General features: G+C 40.4%; 1 protein-coding gene across 4 annotated transcripts in view; it reads right to left on the bottom strand.

Moving 5' to 3' along the window:
• NPL (N-acetylneuraminate pyruvate lyase) overlaps positions 1–21,951 on the bottom strand; it is a 41,982-nt gene that overhangs the window by 5,007 nt on the left and 15,024 nt on the right. Inside the window, exons 5-13 of one of the 4 annotated variants that reach the window (XM_028488412.2) lie at positions 18,708–18,765; positions 13,029–13,104; positions 11,282–11,374; positions 10,356–10,504; positions 10,177–10,223; positions 7,821–7,905; positions 3,930–4,027; positions 3,786–3,825; positions 727–812 (exon numbers count right to left, since the gene is read on the bottom strand). In XM_028488412.2, coding sequence (XP_028344213.1) covers positions 3,786–3,825; positions 3,930–4,027; positions 7,821–7,905; positions 10,177–10,223; positions 10,356–10,504; positions 11,282–11,374; positions 13,029–13,104; positions 18,708–18,765 — 646 coding nt within the window. In that variant the 3' untranslated portion in view covers positions 727–812. Of the gene's footprint in view, positions 1–205; positions 813–3,785; positions 3,826–3,929; positions 4,028–7,820; positions 7,906–10,176; positions 10,224–10,355; positions 10,505–11,281; positions 11,375–13,028; positions 13,105–18,707; positions 18,766–21,951 lie in introns of those variants that run through there. The other 3 variants (XM_007110961.4, XM_055084058.1, XM_055084057.1) reach the window with 3 other exon arrangements.

The raw sequence follows: 21,951 nt of genomic DNA, 5'->3' as shown, positions 1-21,951 counted from the left end.
TTATAGTAACTGAAGCAAGTCTTCACCTAACCCGATGTTTTTGGGGAAAACTGCGACATCGCAATTAATCCGAAAGCAGATATTCTAGAGTTAGACTGAGCAGCCAAGTGAACTGGTTTGTTAACAGTTGTGCATAGTTGAGTCACACTGTAATTTGGCATTAAAGTTAGTATGTCTGCCTAAATGCAATAGCTCAGAGTTGTCCTAGATTCCAAATGAATATTTATTAAAATGAAATTACATTATGGTGGTTTAAAATTAGAAAACTTTAAAATAGGATTAACAACCAGAAATCATGATAATGGGAGCTCCCAAAGGCAGATAGAATTAATCAATTACAATTTTCCTCTTGATTCCATATTATCCATTTATGCAAAAACTTCTCCACCAAAATTCTGTGAAATATTGAATGACTTAGGGCTCATAACTCCTTTTAGAGTTTTTGCCCCTTCACAAATTAAAACTTTTAAAAGATCATAGTAGGTATTTAAATACTTGTTGATTGATGCAAGATTTCATTTGCTAGGAAAGGTTAGTTCAAGCTCATCTAAAAAGTTTTTGAGAAATGAATGCAGTATTCAAAGTGGATTATATCTCAACGTACACACCCTGATTTGATAGAGAGGCCTAGCTACAAGCTTCCAAGTTTCCATCCTTTAAATCAGTGAAAGAAAGGAAATCTAGGCTTTTCAATTTAGCTTCTGCATTATCAGTAAACTCCCTGGAGGCTTTCTGTAGTGGAAGCCGGGGTGGGCCCATGGGAATCCCAGAGACAAGAGTCATGATGGCTTTGGTCTGCGACACTCCAAAACCTAGACAGGAAAAAATAAATGAGGAGACATGGCTGGCACTGTCCACTTTGCCACAAAAACTCGAAAGAAGAGATCATATTCTTACAGTGATTACTATAACAGGATAAAGTGGAACTAAAAGATGGGAACATTTCTTGTCAATATGGCAGACTGAGAAGATGTAGGAAATCCCTATTCCTGCTTTAAACATATAGAAATGCTGGAAACTTTTAAACAAATTGACAAACTGTAAAACAAAACAAAGTGAGACTCAAAGTCAACCTCAGAAGCAAGAAGGAGGAATGAGAAGTATCAGGAATAAAGAGGTCAGAGTAGTAAGGAGGAGCTGAAGCCAATGGTCCATGAGGATAATCTGATTCAGGGATACACTGTTGTGGATTGAATGATGTAGGACTTGGTCACTAGGTCACAATTTAGTTCAAACAAATCTAAGAAGTCCCTGAGAAATGCACTATTTAAGGTAGTTTATGACTCAATGCTGCTGTTTTAGACTAGGGCAGGAATGCAAGATGAAGCCTTGAGTCTGTATACAGCAAAGAGCTGGAATTAAACTCCCCATATAAAATTGGTAGCCAGCCTTCTATGAAAAGCAATAGAAAAAAAACTGGCCCACTGGCCTGAGTGGCAAGGAAGCATGACTTCTGCCAGGGTGTGGAAGGAAAAAGATCATATAAATGAAAGCCCAAGCCTGTGCCACATATGAATGCTGGATCCGTATTTGCATTATGTGCTTGGTACAGGAACCATACTAAGAAATATACCTAAAGACTGGTTAGAACTGATGAAACTATAGTGTCCTAGCAGAGGCAAATGTAAAATCATTTGATAGGACAACTCACAGCCTAGAGTACAATGGATTCTCCAGAAAACAGCTGTCTCTGAAGATGAAATCAGAGTTAAAAATTACAAAGCACACAAGGAAAAAGAAGCTGCATGAGAGACAGCAAATGCACAACTGACAAATTTTACATCCTGAGAAAAGATGATACAAAATTCTGAAAGAGGCTTCACAGAGATAAACGTAAGAATAGAAGCCATAGGCTAAGAGAAGGGCATATAAATAAAGAACAGGGAGATCTGGAAGAAAAAGCCAAAAAGAACTACTGGAAATTAAAAATATATAATCAGTAAAACTAAACAGTAGAAAACATAGCTAAAGATAGAATTAGTGATTTTGAAGGTAGATCTAAGGAAACAATCCAGAATATAGCACAGGAAGATATTTGTTTTCTTAACTGGCTATTGCTCTTGGATCAAAGGTATGAGAAGTAACTTTCTTTTACTAAGGTAATTTGGTTACAGGAACAATTGAGCATTGGGAAGAAAAATACTAGCTTGGCTCAATGTATAGAATATACTTTGCTAAATGCAAAATGGCCCTCCTAGGCTTATTATGAATGGTGGAAGACTGAGAGCTACCTTCATGATAAGGCTTTATCATGTTTAGTAAGATTAAGTCTCTCTTATATACAATAGAATATTACTCAGCCATAAAAAAAAAATGAAATCTTGCTGTTTGTGACAACACAGATGGACCTAGAGGGTATTATGCTAAGTGAAATAAGTCAGACAGAAAAAGACAAATGCTGTATGATTTCACTTATATGTGGAATCTAAAAAACAAAAAATGAACAAATATAATAAAACAGAAACAGAGTTATACAGTGCTGTATGTCAATTTTATCTCAAAAAAACTGAAAGAAAAAAAAAAGTCTTTCTTTGACTAAACCATGAAAACTCCAACCCCCAAGGAAGTCTGAAATGAGCTCTTTAAAGATATGTTCTTTTAGATCATAAAAACTGTCATCAAGAGGCCTCTTTTAAAATGCAAAAAATCTGGCAAAAGAGTAAATCCTTTCAGCTAATACCTTACAGCTATACTTTACAAAACTACTGCAGAATCACTGCTGGTATGCAAAGTGATCTCACATGTACAGGTAAACTTTTAGTTCTTTAAAAAACTAAAGAACTAGTAGTAGTTCAAAATCTACTTTAATGCACTTTAGGAACATATGCTAAACCCACGATTTTGTGAGAAGTCTTGCTTAGGACGAGGGAATGATATTAGGTAATAATAGTACTGGTGGTACAACAAACATGACAAAAATCATCGAAGTGGAAAAGCAAATGGGAAGCATTGTCTTTGAAGGATAAAGAGCTGGCTGAAAACCCTGCGAGAATGAGGGGCATAGTACATAATAGGTGCTTAGGGCTTGGGAGGAGTTGCCAGGAAGAGGCAGAAAGGCTCTGAAAGGAAGGTAGGAGGTCTAGGTCTGCCAAGAATAAACCTAAAACTTTTCCTGGACTTGACCCAGGTCCTCAGGAAGGGCCAATCTCTTGCAGAAGTGGAGTGAATAGTGGCATTTATCATTTGTTATGGGATAAGACTTAGGAGACTGTGGAGAGGTTTCTCTACTCAAATTCACTGTATTTCCCTCAAACTTTCCATTGTCATATTATTCAAACCTCCATCCATTTAAGCTTACTTGTGTTAATAAACTCTTTTTAAAATTGCAGATACTCTTGGGAGAGCTGTCAGTCATTCACAGTTTAGTAAGATCTGTATTCAAACTGCCTTCCTCTAAACACTTAGGCTTAAATCGGTTATAGTGTGTGGTAGTAGAATTTTAATGAGCAGAGGCAAGTAAAGGGAGGGAGTGTTGATGGTGTAGGAGAGAAGGGGTTAAAAAAAAGGTGTGTGAGCAGAGTGGGAAGGTGAACAAAGTGCTAAGATGGAGGAGAGAGATTTGTAGAAGGTTGCCAAGACCTTCCAACTAGGTTTACTTCACCATTTTATAGGATTGGCCCTGAAAGTTAGTATTAGGAATAAAACTTTGCTTGCAACTGATTAAAAGGTGTTCTTGTTGAACCCTCAGAGAAAGTGATGAAAGTCCCTCATCACCTTCTCTGAAACCCTCAGAGAAAGTCTATTTCCTTTACACTCTCCAGTAGGAGACAAAGCGGGAAACTTACCTAGTTTGACCACAAAGTTGATAAATCTCTGAATGCAAAACTGGAAAGGAACAAACAAATCTATGGTCAGTATTACTAAACTGTGATAATTTAAAGAATTTAGAGGTCAAATTGCAGAAACCTCAAACAAAAAAGTCCACACACCTTAGTTTTCTGAGGGTCTGCTGGAGTGGAGAAGAACAGCCAAGTGAGGATGACTGAGATCTACCCAGGATGAGGTAGGATCTTTTCATATATATAAGCTTTTATGAAATGAGCCCATGAAGAAAAGAAGCTCCAATGAAGGAATTGTACAATAGAGAGTTAGGATGGGGAAGTAACCTTTACCCACCTAGGTTACAGAGGTAAACTTATCAGCTAGTGCAGTTTCCAAACTGGGGTACTCTAACCTCTAGGGTACTTTCCAAGATACCTCAGGGGCACTTGGTCAAGGCTAAGATTTATGGCAATTTCTAGACCCTCAGCTTCCATAAGTGCTATTTCTAAAACTGATCAGAATAAGAAGTTGCACATAATGGAGGTGCAGCTTGTCCTTTTATATTTCCCCTTTCACAGTCCTTCTCCTACTTTTGAAAAAATAAAGACATACCTCTTATATCACTGCCTTGGGACACCTCTGGGAACCAAATAAAGGAGCAAATCAAAATGTTGGTATTGGCATCCACAAAGAGAGCTGACAGAGTGATTCCTTTAATTAATGGATAACAAGTCCTCTAAAGAATCATAGGGTTTTCAATTTTTTCCTTTCAACTTTGCTTTTAATGTTGTGATTCAGGTTGTCAGTTGAAAATCATTAAATGATCAAGCATATGACTCAAAAACTGCTCAAAGAACTGGGTGACATTGCTATACCAAAGTTTCTTCCATTCTTATCTACTAATATATATAAACAGGGTTTCACAGCACTTATTTCTATAAAAGCAAAAAACAGAAATAGTATTGATGCTGAACTTTAACTCATCCTAGCATTAAAGGATATTCATCCACAAATTCATGAAGCAATTCTTAAAAAAAAAGATTCCCATTCATCTCATCAAGAGATGCGTTTTCAATAACATTTTACTTTTATGTCGTTTTAATCAATTGTATACTAGTAATAAAGAAGTCAATGCAGAATAAAATTTTGATATCAAGCCTTACAAACATATATGCACATGTTCTTTTTTTCCCTAACACACAAAGTATGGCACATTACATTCAGAAGTCTCTACTTTGTTGCTTTTTTTACACTTAATATATCATGGAGATCTCTCCAAATGTGTGCATATAAAAGTATCTCATCCTTCTAAAGGGCTGCATATAATTCCATTAAATAACTCAAACATAATGTATTTAACCATTTCCTTATGGGTGGATATTTGGGCTGTTTCTACCTTTTGCTAGCATAAACAATGCTATGAGGAATATCTCTGTACATGTGTCATTTCACTTTGTAAATATAACAGATGGCATTTAAGTCCATGAGAATGATGGACTTCCCTGGTGGCACAGTGGTTAAGAATCTGCCTGTCAATGAAGGGGACATGGGTTCGAGCCCTGGTCCGGGAAGATCCCACATGTTGCGGAGCAACTAAGCCCGTGCGCCACAACTACTGAAGCCTGCGCGCCTAGAGCCCGTGCTCCGCAACAAGAGAAGCCACTGCAATGAGAAGCCCGCGCACCGCAACGAAGAATAGCTCCCGCTCACCGCAACAACGAAGACCAACACAGCCAAAAATAAAGTCCATGAGAATGACTAAGTTTAGCCCTAACTTTTTACTTATCTGTTTCTTCACTTGACTGCAAACTCCTTTAGGGCAGAGACCAGTTTTATTGAAATTATACATTCAGTTCAGCCCATGGTATATTAATTGAGTAAATGAGACCTGCTCACACTTGCTTTCTGTAAGAAAAACCAGAATGTGGTAAACTAAACTGCTTAACCAATACTGTTTTGGGTGAGATGATTTATTTGAGTAGAACTAAAAGAAAAAAAAGAAAAAGAGATGGAAATTGAATCAGCCAATAAAAGAAACCACTAAGTGGAAGGTTCCGTAACACAGCTGTTTCACAGTTTACTCCATCCTACGATTTTCACATCATTCAGCTCAGAACAGGTTGAAATTTTCAGAAATCATTTTTTCTGGGAAACTTAGGAAAAAGAAAATCGTATATGAAAAGAGATGGCAGGGACTTCCCTGGTGGCGCAGTGGTTAAGAATCCACCTGCCAATGCAGGGGACACGGATTCAAGCCCTGGTCCGGGAAGATCCCACGTGCCGCAGAGCAACTAAGTCCGTGTACCGCGACTACTGAGCCTGCGCTCTAGAGCCCATGAGCCACAACTACTGAACCCGTGTGCCACAGCTACTGAAGCCCGCATGCCTAGAGCCCATGCTCCGCAACAAGAGAAGCCACCGCGATGAGAAGGCCGCACACCGCAACCAAGGGTAGCTCCTGCTTGTCACAACTAGAGAAAGCCAGCACACAGCAACGAAAACCCAAGGCAGCCAAAAATAAACAAACAAATAAATAAATTAACTAATTAAAAAAAAAGAAAAGAGATGGCAGAGTCCACACAATTCAGACTTCATATCTTAACTTAAACCAAAGTCTTGCCAATGTTTAATCTAGTTGACATAGCTTCCTAAGTCCTTACGCTGTTCCTGCTTTCAGTTTCACCTGGTCTGGGGCTGAATAAAGGTGAATATTAAATAAGCTATTTAAACTTTAAGTTAAGTAGGAAGTAGATTTAGGCTTGCTCAGTGTTCAGGGCTAAAGGGTAGGGATGTATTTAATCACTCCTGGCAACTGCTTCCTCCTGTTCTCTTCTTGGTTGGAGCTCAGGTCACTCCCTCAAACCTCCAGGATGCTTTGTGGTTTCTGCTCTGTAATTTCTGATTGCCCTGATGGTGGCCTGTCCTGTTCAAAAGATCCCTTATCTAAACTTACTGGGACTGACCACCTGCTCTGATCTTGCTTATGCCTTTCATTCTCACTCATTTTCTTGGGACACTCCTCTCAGTCACTTTTATGATCCTGAAAGTTCCTGGGCCTCTCGGCCTCCAGAAGTCTCTCTGTAGTGCCTACCCTATTTCTTTCCACCTTATTCTCTTTACCTAACGTATACACACTACCAGCTGTGGGACTGGTTCTACCCTTTGGTGAGGCTCTTCCTTCTCTGGACAGCTAGGCTGTCCTCCCTGTAACATTAACAGCAGCCACCGTTTCCCCCAGGGGTCTTCCCTGGGACACTTCAGATCCTGCTGCTTTTCTCTTCCTATTTCAAAGCCAGTGTCTCCTTTTGGATCACCTACTTGGCTCTTGTTTCCCGCCTGGTGAATGTTTTCAGTTCTCAGCACATTTCCAGGGCAAAGAGGACTGACCTGCTCTGACTTTGGATTAAGTCTCCCCTTTTTATTTATTTATTTATTTTTTATTATTTTTTGCGGTACGCGGGCCTCTCACTGTTGTGGCCTCTCCCGTTGAGGAGCACAGGCTCCGGACGCGCAGGCTCAGCGGCCATGGCTCACGGGCCTAGCCACTCGGCGGCATGTGGGATCTTCCCAGACCGGGGCACGAACCCGCATCCCCTGCATCGGCAGGCGGACTCTCAACCACTGCGCCACCAGGGAAGCCCAAGTCTCCCCTTTTTAGATCACCAGCCTCATAGCTTCTTTATATACTCTGGTGACTCAGGTGTGAAGTTCTCAAGGGGATGGCATGTGGTCATTTCCCCAAAAATCTATGACCATTATTTCACAGTCATAAAAATACTTTGAATGTAGACTAAAAATAAGATCATTTCTAGGAGGAACAGAAAGGAGTCATTCCTGTATGGGGCCTGTCCTGATGAGACATGCAGGAAACATGGATAATGGGCACAGGTTTGGTTTTAAACAAGAAAAAGTAAGAAAAAGAAGGAAAATACAGAAAGAAGCAGCTAGGCAATCTTAAGGAGGGCAGGTGTGGTAGGAATGCTGATGAGAGAAAATAAGAATTCTCAAGTGGGAAAGAAAAAAGGCTGTGATTTATATGAAGGGAAAAGAAAGCTAACCTGATGGTTCAGGGCCGAGGAGAAGTCCTTCCGTTCAAAAGCCTCCAACATCTGGTTTGTCTTTTTCCCCAGGTAGTTATAGGTACTGGAAAGAAAACAGCACATCTGCAGGATCAATAACTTAGCGAGAAGGTCCAGCTCTTCAAACCCCTCTAATGCTCAAAAGGGGAAAATCTACCAAGCCTTCCAGAAGTCTATTTTTAGGCCCTAATCTATTAAAGGATCAGGTGTCTTCAGTTCTGAGTTTTCCAGCAACACTAAGCAGTGCAGAGTTCGCAGAGAACACCAAAAGGAATAAAGAAAAGGGAGAAAAACAGAAAAAGGGTGAAGTTAGAAAAAAGAAAAAAAGTGAAAGACAGAGGTGTATTTGGCAAAGAGTGATTGAGGGCAACACCTGGCCCAGGGCACACACCGAGGTGCAATGCTAGGTAAGAACTGTGGATAAAATGTAGTATCTGAGGTGGGTCCTAAAAACCCTATGCTGACGAACTGGGTGAATGTAGCTCCACAGTAAAAGGGGCAAATACTAGCAGATTACCTAAATTCTTTGCCAAGTTATATGTTACCCAGAGAGTAGTTTCTAATAATAATATTAATATTGATAATAATAATACGAGGACCATTTATTGATTATTGTATTCCAGGTGCCTGACATAAACCATGTCTAATCCTCTCAAAGCCCTGTGAAGTAGGTGTGGTTTCCATTTTGCTGTGAAGAAACTATGTCTCAAAGAAGGGCTACAGAGTTGTCGAGAAGCTTTCCATCCCTTCATACTGCTTATTCTATTACATTTCAAAAAAAATGGAGATGAGAATGTTATTTGATATCATAAAATGTTCTTGCTGACTTAAAAAAGAATCTCTAACTCTACCAATAAAGACAAATATCTTAAACTAATCACTGAATTCGTAGAGAAACCAGCAAGGTAGAAGGTTCTAGAAATTCAGAACGAAGATGTTTCCCCAGTTTCTAATGACTTCTCCTACAGTAACTCAGGATCAGAAAAGAGTTTTATCTTGGTGTACCAGGAACAGAATATTGTTGGTACTTCATAAATGTAGTCCCTGGAGTCAATACAAGGCATTCCGAGAATGTGAAGTTCACATTATCTTCTCGTAAAAAAGTACAGAAGAATAAAATATAATCATTGAGATAAGTTACCTGCAGATGTGAAACACCCAAAGTCGCAATACTTGCGTGAATGTCTTAAGGGGTTTCAGAATACTCTAATTTGAATCCCAGGGGTCTCAGATGTACCCTCATTTAGAGAGGAATGTGATCATAATTAAGGAGAAATGAAGTGTAATCAAATGTACTTTGCTTTCACATTCTGTTGACAGAATAAAAATGCCTAGTATGGAAGCCAGAAAAAAAAAAAGTCTAAAAAGTAAGAATTTCCAAGGTCAGCAGATCCAGGCATTCAGGTTTCCCTGAAGGAAATGGCCTGTAGTGATGATGGATGTTGCAGGCATCCTGGCTCAGTGAACAAACCATTACTTACCATTACATCCAACCCAACTACTCTTCATCACAGCCACGCTCACCAAGATATGCTATGAGTATTACTTTGCTTCCCCTGTACTTTTCCCACAGGGAGGAAATACACTTTCAGTTAAAGTACATAGTTCAGTCAATCTGCTTGCAGGCACATTGCTACTGAACTAGGTTAACATGTGCAACGGACATGCTAAATTGAACGTCCCTAGGCCTTCTGCTGAGCAGACATCAGGCCACATGATTCTACCTTCCTAGCTGCAGCTGACTGGACCTTACATGGACCCCTGACTTGGCAGTGCTATCTAGTGATATCCTGAGATGCCCCATTTGGGCACCATGACTGGCCACGTGCATGCTGAAGCAGAGAAAGACCATCTGGAGAGAAAGGCAAATAAAGGGATGTCCAAAGGACCACAGGTGGAGAACGATCTGCCTTGGCTGTTGAGAGCTTTGCAGTTTTAGGTTCTCATCTTCTTCTCTGAGACCTCACTGCACTTCCTCCCGTTGGGTTTTATGAAATTTCCCAGTATTTTATAATAACTTACCTTCTTTCACATAAGCTAGTTTGAATGGCTTTCTGTTATTTGTAACCAAATAATTTCTGATAAAGAAGTTCTGTGCGTGCTCTCAGCTTCTGTGCCTCACCGCTAACTGCAACAGATGCTTCTTATAAGAGTGACTGAGTCGCTAACAAAGTGCTAAGCCCTAGTTCATTCCTTTTCACTAAGAGAATGTGGCAAAGAAAGGCAATTTCTATTAGAAAAGGTGTACTTGCAAGAAATACAGCTGCGCAGGCGATGATTGCCTCTGTGGGGGATTTTACACTAATAAGCATCGGGAAAAATGAGTCCTGCTTACCTGCCTACTGCTCCAGTTGCTCCCATCACCAGAGCGCTCAACAGTTGCTGATCAGAAACAGACAAAGCGTATTAACTTTGATGAAAAAGAGAAGAGAAAAGATGCAACTATATAAGCGGCTACATCAATTGCTGCAGAGGGAAACTAACCTGCTGGGATATGCCAGGGGGGAAGCTTACCTCATCCACCCCAAAAAGGAAAGCAAACTGTTGCTGGCGATTCTGATCAACACATTGCCCGAAGTCTAAGAGATCTGTGTCACTGAATTTCAGCCCTTGGAAGGTGGGGATCTTATCCTGAATTCCATCCAACAACTCCTCAGCACGAACTGTTCAAAACAATAAATGTCTCATTCACCTGTACACCCCCAGAAAATAACACAGAACATCTCATCTAGCGCCACACATCTGCACTGAGCTGCCAGGGGCTGCTCTCAGCTGCAACTGGCTGCAGATTAAACACACTGAACATAATCACTTGCCCTTGCCTCCTAGTTCCTCTGTACTTATCAAATTGTAACCCTAAATCTTCCGTTCCTTGAAGACAACAGATGGATATTTATAAAGCACAACTTCTATTTTTTCTTCGAAGGAAGTTAGAAAGGAATGGCATTTAAAAAATAACATCCTAATAAATTTCATCTAACTGTAACAATCTTCTTGCCGGAGAAGTACGATAATGATAAAAGAAAACCTAGAAGAAAAGTGAGAAGAGATCAGAGTACCTTCCTGTGTGCCAGGTGCTGAGAACACAGTAGGGTACAAGGTAGACCCAATCCCTGTCTTAGTGGGGTTTACAGGCTCTGTCTTCCCACATAAGACGGAGGGGTGTGTGTGACAGACACAAGTTGTCTGCTACAAGTACGTAGGGGTCAACTCATCTTTCATACTTAAAAATCTTCCATTATAAGGTGGTGTCAGTGATTGATAAGGGCTGACTTATTTTTGATAACAGTGACTTATTTTGGAGCTGTTGGAACCATCTAGTCGACAGTCTTACGCTTTTGTGATACAGGGTGAGGTGGGGTGAAGTCGGGGTTTCTTAGTGAAATAGGGTACGATGTGAGAGGTGAAGGTGAAGGAACATGAAAAGAAGCAGTACTTACTCTTTACCCCTGTCAAGGCAGGAATGTGATAGTAGTAAAATGGCAGTGCAGGGGCAGCAGCGGCCACCTCCTTTAGGAAGTTAATCAGGACATCTGAAAGAACAGCAGGAAAAGTCATGGTGTGAACAAGTGTAAAACACTGGCTTTCCCCAGTAAAAACTGAACCTTGGGACTTCCCTGGCGGTCCAGTGGTTAAGACTCCATGCTTCCAATGTAGGGGGCATGGGTTTGATCCCTGGTCGGGGAACTAAGATCCCACAGGCCGTGCAGCCAAAAAAAAAAAGAACCATCTAATGAAATGCAACCATCCTTTTTGGAAGCCAAAAATTCTTGACCACTCTTACCATCTCTGAGACTGCTACTGCAATGTCTTTGAAATTCACTTTATTCAAAGTTTTATTTTCCTCTCTGTAGAAAGGCCAAAATAAGAGGATCAGTTTCCTACCATACTAAAGAACTATTAAAAAACTGGTGCAAATCTTCCCACATATTAAGAGAAGCTCATGAAATACGCTTACAAAATCAGAAGCCCATCAGGCTTTTCCTCTTACCCAGAAGGGTAAGTGTGGTCAGTGAACAGCAAAGACTTTGCATTAAGATCAGAATAAAGTTGTAACAGTAAATTCTACCACAAAAAGATAAACAACATCTGCTCAAAATGGGAAGTCATAAAAGTAGTGGCACATCTCAACCAGAGTTTGGTACCTTTCCCTTTTGGAGAGAAATTCAGATATATCAGAAGACAGTTCACTCTGGTTTACTGAGGAACCTGGGATTTTCTACATCATCCAATTAGAGCTTCAGCGGCAACATTACTACAGATGATAAATAAATCCAGCAGAATTGCTTACATCTGGATGCCACTGACTAGTGGGAGAGAAGCTTATGAACACATCTGAATACTGTGATAATAAATATTTTGACAAAATTATTGTGTATTATTTGTTATTTTTCATTTGTCTTATGCAAAACGTATTTATGCAAAATTTTTTAAAACCATGTGAAAAAAAACTTTAAAAATGTTCATTCTAAATTTCCCAAATAGCAGTATTTAAATTATTTACCAATATTAACGACTATTTTACTGATAACAGGTAATATTTCATGATAATTTTGACCTGTTATACATTTAACTATGGATTTATTTAATCATGCATGTGAATAACATCTTGTCTGTTTTTAATCCTTTTAAAATTTGTACTGCATTTTTGCTAATCAAAAGGATTAAAAAGACTCAGTATACCTGGAAACCACAAATAGTTTCCACAGAGAAAACAATAATTTGATATTTTGGAAGACAATGGATATTTCTGTGAAATCTCTTTTCAAATTCATCACTTACTCAAATTTGAATAATACATGTAGTCTCAAAATGCCCATTACTTATATTCCTCTTTTTTTGAGAAAAATGGTCTCATGCTTTGCCATGTGACTCTGACACTCTGTGCAACTGATTGGCCAAAAGTGGACACCTGACCCAGACACAGGCACCTGTAGGTTGACCCAGGGCTTGGTGGATGACCTACTCAGATTACTTGACAAAAGAGCTGAAGTCCTTGAATGGAGTCTTTTCTTCTCTTTTATGGGTCCAGGGAGGATGAATATTCTGGAGAACTACTGTACCATTGCAACTTCATGCCTCCAGTCCATAAGACTTTACTTTCATGAGTTAAATGCAACCATTTGGAATGAAGGCATAAAGAAGTGGACCATGTACAGCACTGTGCGTTTTGACCTATCTACCTACCTTTGTTCCATGGCTTGAGAAAGAAAGGTGCAATGACAGCGATGCCATCGGCTCCTATTTTTGCTGCATGTTGGGCCTTTAAAAGAAGAAAGAAGACCATTGGTCACAATTCTGATGTGTGTGAATGTGGGGTTTTCTCCACCTCAAAAGGCAATTCTCAAACACCAGCTGGGTTTCCTACAATTCAACTCAACTCTGACACTATCTATCTGGAGATACAGGTTAAGGGCTCAGTCCTACAAGACTAGCTCCCTACCCCCATTTCAAATGCCAGGTTATCATCTGTGCTCCTGACCTATGGGCTATAAATTAGAGGTTCCAACAAGCCCCTCCTTGGGTCAATTAATTTGTTGGCGAGGCTCACAGAACTCAGGGAAACATTTTACTTACGAGATCACTGGCTTTTTATAAAAGGATATGACTCAGGAACAGCCAGATAGAAGAGATGCATAGGGCAAGGCATGGGGAAAGGGCACAACACTTCCATGTCTTCTCTCAGTGCGAGTGCACCACCCTCCCCAAATCTCCACAAGTTCACAAAACTGGAAGCTCTCTGAAATCTGTCCTTTGGCATTTTCATGGAGGCTTTACTACATAGGCATGATTGATTATATCATTGGCCATTGGGGATTGGTTCAAATAGGGTTGATTATATCAACCCTAACTGAAAGTTCCAACCCCTTAATTTTCATGCCTGGTACTCTTGGCAACCAGCCCCCGTCCTTAGGTGCTTTCTAAAAGTCACCTCATTAACATAACAAGAGACACCGTTATTGTTCTCATCTCCGGGAATTCCAAGGGTTTTGGAGCTCTGTGCCAGAAATGGGACAAAGACCAAATATCTATTTCTTGTTCTAGATCACAATTTCACCAACATCCTGGAGTAAACGATTTGTTATATTCACCTACAGCTTATATACTAGAGGTTAACAACAAACTCTTCAAATTTGCCAACTGATGTACCACTAGACAGTGGAAAATTACCACATGTAATGATAAATGTCATTACCAGGAAAATCCCAGGTTGCAAAGTAGAGACCCCTGGTGAAGATGAGCTGTGTATTTAATCTCATTCTTCTGCAGACTTTGTCAGTACAAAAAAAACTTGCTTAGGAGACATGAGCAGTTCATTTTGATAAACTATAACTGTTAATTATAGAGAAACTTGCAGATGTCATTTCTCTTCTAGTGTTCAGCCCACTGGATGATACTGTCTTTCCAAAGATATAATAGTCATGTTTTAAAATTTATATTACAGATTGGAAATGCAGTTGAGAAAGGCTGAGAAGAAAAAATTATACATATCACAGAAGATACATTGCACTACTCTTCTGATATTTACTCACATTCCTTCAGAAAAAATGAACATTTCCTCCCACTGGGCCCTCATAATATTTTTTATCTATTTCAAGTACAGTCCTTAAACCTAACACATTGTGAGGTAGTTGTGTATCGTTACTGGTCTGCAACTAGAGTGACTTCCCTGAGGGCAGAGGTCAGATCTTATTGACTCTTGTGTTCAGGTCAATCATGGTGCTGAGCACATAGCAGGACTCAGGAGATGTTGTTGATTGCTTTGAAACATGCCCCACTACCTAAAAGGGAAAAACGGCTTTCCTCTGAGACTTAAGCTAGTGATATCTATATCTAATAGATGTGCTTAACTTTCTGCAGAAGTAAAGTAGGAGAGTCAAAAAGAGATTGGGATATAGTCCAAAGAACAATCAAGACATTGGATAGGATTTTATTGACACGGGATTGGAATGTGATATATTTGAATCATTTATTTAGCACCTTGTTTAGGACAAGAGTAGTAGGGTAACCTTAGCTGAAAGGAAGGAAAAGAAACCACTTCAGAGACAGTTAATGGCAGTGTCCATTCAAGCATCATCCAATGGAGAGTTATGTCTAAACAGATGCCAATATTACTGTCTCCTTGGCAAGATTATCCCACAGCAGGGGATTATCCCTATAGCAGGGGATTATCTCTATACTAAGATTATCTTTATACTACTATAGTGTTGAACCCCATGGTTGACACTGTCTGTCATGTCATGACATGACAATATTTTAAAACTCACATTACGCATAGAAGAAAGCAATTGAAAAGAGAAGGAAAAAAAAAAAAAAGATTTCCTCCATTACGCTACCACAGTTGAAAGACCTACTCTTATGAAGAACAAATCAAGTGTAAAAAGGATAAATCAAGTTTCCAATTTCTGATTCTAGGCTTACTAAGCAATCATCTAGTAACGTCTTCCCTAGCGGCTTTGCCTTAGAGTGTTGAATTGCGGTTTTGCAAGTATACATTCCATTTCTAAATTCAATTAATAGGAAACAGAATCAAACAAAACCCACAAGAAGATGCTGGGGTTAGATCAAGTCACTGCGCTCTTTGGAATTAGAATATCTAAATTCTGAGGACATGGTTATGTGGACAAACAATGTCCCTGCCATTTCAGTAAACAGAGGATGCTTGGGCCAAACAGCCATCAGCCACTGCAGGCACCAGGTCGGTGCGACCTAAGGGGAACTCAGGATGGAGAAAAACATGCATATCAAAGGAATGGTTTCAATAAGCCCGATCTCTTGCACCTTCCCATACAAGAAAACACTAAAATCATTAACCTGAGATGCGTGTTTCTGTGATTAGCAATAATCTTTTGATGTTCAACTACATTTTTTTTTCAGCCAAAAACTCCTACACATCCAGGCTCCTCCCTTACCTCTTTGGAACAGTCCCTCAGAGCTTGCTGAGTGGCTGTATCCCAGGCTTAAGTCCTCAGTAAGTCTGCTGAATAAAACATAATTCTCAACTGTTAGGTTGTACATTTTTTTTCAGTCGACAGTCCAAGCTACATCTTTGTGCTCTCTTTTCTTACTTGATTCACAAAGACCTCAAAACCACCACACGGTTTACTTTTCTGCTAGCAACTTTAACTGCTTCCTCCCTCGCCACAGTATTACTCCACCGAAACTGCTCATCTCTAAACCCAGAGCAATCCAGTCTTTGTGTTATTGTTCCTATGTTCTGGTTGAAGAGTGTACCTAGAAGGAAATCTCCACACGTGTGTGGAGTGGTGGTATGACAAATTTATGACTTACAACTTGGTTGGTTTTTAGCACCACTGGGGCAATCCTTTTAAAAAAATTAATTACTTTAAAATTTATTTTTCAAAATTGTGACCAAGAAAAACACAATACTGGGAGTTCCCTGGTGGCCTAGTGGTTAGGATTCCAGGCTTTCACTGCCGTGGCCTGGGTTCAGTCCCTGGTCAGGGAACTGAGATCCTGCAAGCCACGCGGTGCGGCCAAAAAATTAAAATTAAAAAAAAATTCACCATCTTAGTCATTTTTAAGTGTACAGTTCACTGCTGTTAAGTATATTTACATTGTTGTGAAACAGAACTCTAGAACTTTTTCATCTTGCAGATCTGAAAGTTCTGGAAGGAGCTGTCAGCAGGAACTCCATTTTACACTTTAGGGCTCCATCCTGTTAAACTGTGAACTGTGCTGACCCTGCTGACTTAAACAAAAAAAAAAACAAAAAAAAAAACAAAAAAACAACAACAACAAAAAAAAGAAGCTCTCTGTTGAGAAAGGCATCCTGCGGAACTGTGCAGAAGTGTGCCTTTACTGATAACAATTGAAACACACTTGATGATTCAATAAATTGTAACAGGAAAAAAAAAAAGAATACATACCTTCCAGTCACAACTCTTCACAAAAAACTTTTGAAAACTAAGTGTGCCTCTCTGTTTTCCTTTAAAAAGTCCTGCCTTTTGTTTCCCAGAGGGGACACTGTTCTGGTGGCTGCTGGAATCTGTGCTCTCTGAATTGTAATTCTAAGACTCCAAATAACCATAAATTTGTTTTCTATGTCTGTGAGTCTGTTTATGCTTTGTAAATAAGTTCATTTGTATCATTTTTTTAGATTCCACATATAAATGATATCATATGGTATTTGTCTTTCTCTGACTTACTTCACTTAGTATAATATTCTCTAGGTTCATCCATGCTGAATTAACAGATATACACTACTTTATATAAAATAAACAACAAAGACTTACTATATAGCACAGAGAACTATATTCAATATCTTATAATAACCTATAATGGAAAAGAATCTGAAAACGAATATATATATATATATATCTATATATCTATATATATATATCTGATCCTGCAAAAGAGAAAACGCTGTTGCATCACTTGAAGTTTATAGTTACAAGAAGGGCTGCACTATTGTGGTTTATGCTGGTTTTAATAGTTAGCTAATATCTAATCTCAATCTCGGCGACTTCCCTGGCGGCGCAGTGGTTAAGAATCCGCCTGCCAACGCAGGGGACATGGGTTTGATACCTTGTCTGGGAAGATCCCACACGCCGCAGAGCAGCTAAGCCCATGCGCCACAACTCCTGAGCCTGTGCTCTAGAGTCCACAAGCACAACTACTGAAGCCCGCGCGCCTAGAGCCCGTGCTCCGCAACAAGAGAAGCCACCGCAATAAGAAGCTGCGCGCCGCAACGAAGAGTAGCCCCCGCTCGCCACAACTAGAGAAAAGCCCACGAAGCAACGAAGACCCAACGCAGCCAAAAAAAAGAAAAAAAATCTCAATCTCAAGACTACTAAATTCTACAGTGGTCTACTAAAAATTAATCTAATCAGGGATCTAAAAAAACGTCCAGGGAATAAAATTAAGGTTCAACCAAGCAATAGAATTTTGAAGGCAATAACTGCTTAATCTATGTATCTACATATCTGTATCTATATACATATATATCGATATAAAACTGAATCACTGCTGTACACCAGAAACACAACACTGTAAATCAACTATACTTCAATTTTTAAAAAAAGACCCCTAATAAATGCATTTCTTTGTTTTACAGTCTGTTTCTTTTTCGCAGACGACAAACTCTATACCCATTAAACAACTCTTCTTTCTCCCTCCCCCTAGTCCCTAACGGGACTAACTCTAATTCTGTTTTTATGAATTTGACTACTTTAGATACCTCATAGTATAAGAAGAATAATATAGTATTTGTCTTTTAGTGACTAGCTTACTTCACTTAACATAATGTTCTCAAGGAGGTTCACCCCTATTGTAGTATGTGACAAGATGGATTTGCTTCCTTTTTAAGGCTGAATAACATTCCATTGTATGTATATACCACCTTTTCTTTATCCATTCATCTGTCCATGGGCATTTGGGTTGCTTCCACCTCATGAACAGTGCTGCTATAAACATGGGTGGGGACAATCTTTTTCTGTTTAAGTTTTCTCTTCCATTCTCCAGGCAGCAATTCTCAGTTTTTACCACTTCTCATTTCTGAACCCCATTTCCATCTCCTTTATGCCCAGCAGATGGCCTTGCCTTTTACTTCCTAGAGAAAGCTTAGGTTGGCTCAAGTTCTGTTCCTTACCTGCAAACTAGGTAGCTCTATACCCATCCTTACTTTGCCCAAAAGAAGAGGTGCCTCTGTCTCCTATTCAACACTCTGCTACAGCAGTTATCACCTTGGGCTACTCTCTTTATGGCTCTGTGTCGGCTTCCCTGCAGTCCTACACCTTATACTCTCCAGCATCCAATATTTAGCAAAAATGATATTGATTTTAACTCCAGCATAAAGATGGAGGCCCCTCGAGTGGCCTCTCCCAGATGGACCCACATACATACCAGTTCTTGTGACTCCTTCAAGCTCAGTGCTCCCACATGAATTACTATCTGATCCAACCTGCAAAAGAGAAAACACTGTTGCATCACTTGAAGTTTATAGTAACACGGAAGAGTTGTGCTACCTTGGTTTGTGCTGGTTTTATCAATTAGCTAATATCTGACTAATCTCAATCTCAAGACTACTGAATTCTACAGTGGTATACTTAAAATTCATCTAATCAGGGATTTTTTAAAAATGTCCAGGGAATAAAATTTAAGTTTCAACTAAGCAATAGGATTTTTTTTTAACATCTTTATTGGAGTATAATTGCTATACAACGTTGTGTTAGCTTCTGCTGTATATAAGCGATAGGATTTTTTTTTAACATCTTTATTGGAGTATAATTGCTTTACAACGTTGTGTTAGCTTCTGCTGTATATAAGCGATAGGATTTTTTTTTAACATCTTTATTGGAGTATAATTGCTTTACAACGTTGTGTTAGTTTCTGCTGTATATAAGCAATAGGATTTTGAAAGCAGTAACTGATTAATCAATGAATACTCAAGTACCTTATTTTGACTATGCATGGTTAGAGATACTGCATTTGATGGTGACAATGTGCATGAAAATAGGTGTAAAGCTGAGATATTTTTGGTTGGAGATAAAAATAAAGAGGTTCCTCAAAGAGTACAACCAGGAACCAGCCATACGAGAAAGGAATTCACCGTGAAAAGTTTTTTCCTATCTTGTATGTCCTCAGAATTTGGCCATGAGTGAGGTTTTCTCCGAGACCTCAGTGTTCATCTTTGGAGGTGCTTCCCACGGGGCCCCGTGGGAAGAGGCCACACTTAAGACTGGTCTTCTGAGGGTAGGATCAATAAAACTCAGCTGTGAATGCAGTCATGCTGGTGAGTCTTCCAGGCACTCAGAGTGACACACATGCTGCCCTCATGGGATGGTGACACCACATCCCCGTTAAGACCCAAGCATTGAGTCCTCCTGTGATTCTTGACTTGTTCTGTCTTCGGTAAAATGGGACCTAGCTGGGAAGTGCTATGATCAGGTCTGCATTTGTTAAGGATAACAGAAGACTTCTGAAAGGAGAAAAGGTGGCTGGCTGGTCTGTTTTACCCTCACCAGCAGCTTTATTGCATGACCTCCTCAAACCTTTCACTACCCCTATCTCCTGGCTTAGGTTAAAACAATCATGCATTCCCTCCTCCTCTCCACTCGGCTGCTGGGTCTGTGGCTTTAGTACAAACTTGTGATTTCCCAATTCAGGAGAACGAGGCTCCCAAAAGCCTTCTGGTCCCCATGACTTACTTCCCTTTCCAAGTCACTGCAGCGGCTGCTCCAAATCTTGACTTTTCTCCTCAAGCTCTAAATTCCACCCAAATCTTGGCAGATGCCCTCGCTTCCGAGACACCAAAGATAAAGATTCTTCTACACACAGACTCCCTCCCTTCTCCTCCTCCTCCTCCTCACCTCTGCGTTTAGCTGTGTTACTTCTATGCGTTCCTCCCAGCTTCTTAGCTGTCTCCTAAAGCTACTCTGCTTACATTTGGGTTTATTTCAAGCCTCCGTGGAGACCTGCCATCAAAGGCATCAGGTCTCCACTCTCTTTAATCTCTTCTCCAATGGCACTGTCCTTTCAGCGTGGAAATGTGCTCATTACTTCCCTGCTTTAAGAGAAAAAAAACTATCCTTCTTTTAATCTTGCTTCCTCTGCTCTAATCCATGATTCCTTCTCTCCTTCTCCTCAGCAGCAAAATTTTTCTGTGTGAGAACAAGCTACCCTCACTGGTTCCTCTGCCATGTGTCTGCAGCATTCTAACCTCACTGCAGCTGCTTGTGACAATGACCCGACTGGCTCTGCTCTCTGAGGTTAGCTGGTCATTTCCTACTTTCTCAATCCTACTGACTCTCACAGCATCTAATAATTATTATAACAAATGTTATAATGAACACAGCAACCACTGCAAATAATTACAGTGAATTCTTATATAATACTTAGTACTATATGTGTGGCACTGCTTGAATCCTCACCACCGCCTCAAAAGATAGGTACTATTAGTGTTCCTGTTTTACAGACAAAGCACAGAGCATTTAAGACCTGCCTGAGTTCACAGAGCTACTTAGAGGCAGACTCAGGACCCAACTCAGGCAATCCGGCTCTCCAGGCCCTGCTCCTAATTTCCACACTCCCCTGACGCTCTCTGAAGCCATCCTTCCTTCCATGACAGGATTTGCTCTTCACCTTCCTCTGACCCTTCTGAGGGTTTTCTGTCTGTGCCCACTTCACTATCCCTCCCGGTTCTGGTGCTTTTCTTCATGTTTACCCTTAGCCTTCTTCTTTCCTCACTCTGCCTGTGGTCTTTAAACTTTTGGGGCCCAGGATCTGACTGAAAATTAGCTGAAAACTGAAGATCACCAGAAAGTGCAAACATGGACACGCATTCACACTTGGCGTATAATTTCAGAGTATCCAAGTTGCTCTAAAGCCATTTAAGGGTCCCCAAAGTGGGCAGGGGCTTTGCACTGACAACCTCTGCTCCAGGCTCACTTGAGACTTACCTCCGATCTTTGCCTCCACCTAAGGCACCGTCAATCCCCCTACTCTGATCCCTGTTTACACTATTTATCGGAAGGATCAGTGTTAGTTTTCATGGTCTGACATCTCCAATGGATGGTAAGCAACCTGAGGGCAGAGATCCTGTTCTGTATCTCCAGTGCCAGCACAGTGCATAACACACGATGCATAACAGTGCAGAACAGACCACAAATCAAGCTTGGTTAATTGCCGTGCTTATTGAATTGATGCTGTCCTATTTGTTTCACCGTGGCACAAACTGAGTGTTGTAACCAAATACAGTAACTCACTGAAGTTCAGAGGATGCAGAAAGCTCCCTAAGACTACAAGGGGAAGCACCACAGAAAGCATGCTGAGTCACATGCAGAGAGAACTGTAAGGAGGCAACAGGCGGATATAACCACCAGGACCCACCCTGAGGTGGGAAGGGGTATGAGCTGCTCAGCAGAAGGGCTAGGAGCTCAGCGGCCAGTCACCAGGGCCCTCCTCCACATCCCTTCAGGCCAAGGACAGGGAACCGGAGGGACTGGCCTGGTAGATGAAACAAGAGGCAGTTTCCAGTTTCCCGATGGGATCTCTGAGAGCCTGTGTGTCTGGCTGCCCTTCCACACGGAAAGGAAGGGCGTTCCTCTGCCTCAGCTCCTCTTCCCACAAGCTGACCTCAGGCCTGATT

The sequence above is a fragment of the Physeter macrocephalus genome, chromosome 4, assembly GCF_002837175.3.
Source record: "Physeter macrocephalus isolate SW-GA chromosome 4, ASM283717v5, whole genome shotgun sequence".
Lineage (NCBI taxonomy): Eukaryota > Metazoa > Chordata > Mammalia > Artiodactyla > Physeteridae > Physeter > Physeter macrocephalus.
The sequence above is the reverse complement of the archived record's forward strand: the minus strand, read 5'-3'. Positions and strand labels throughout refer to the sequence as shown.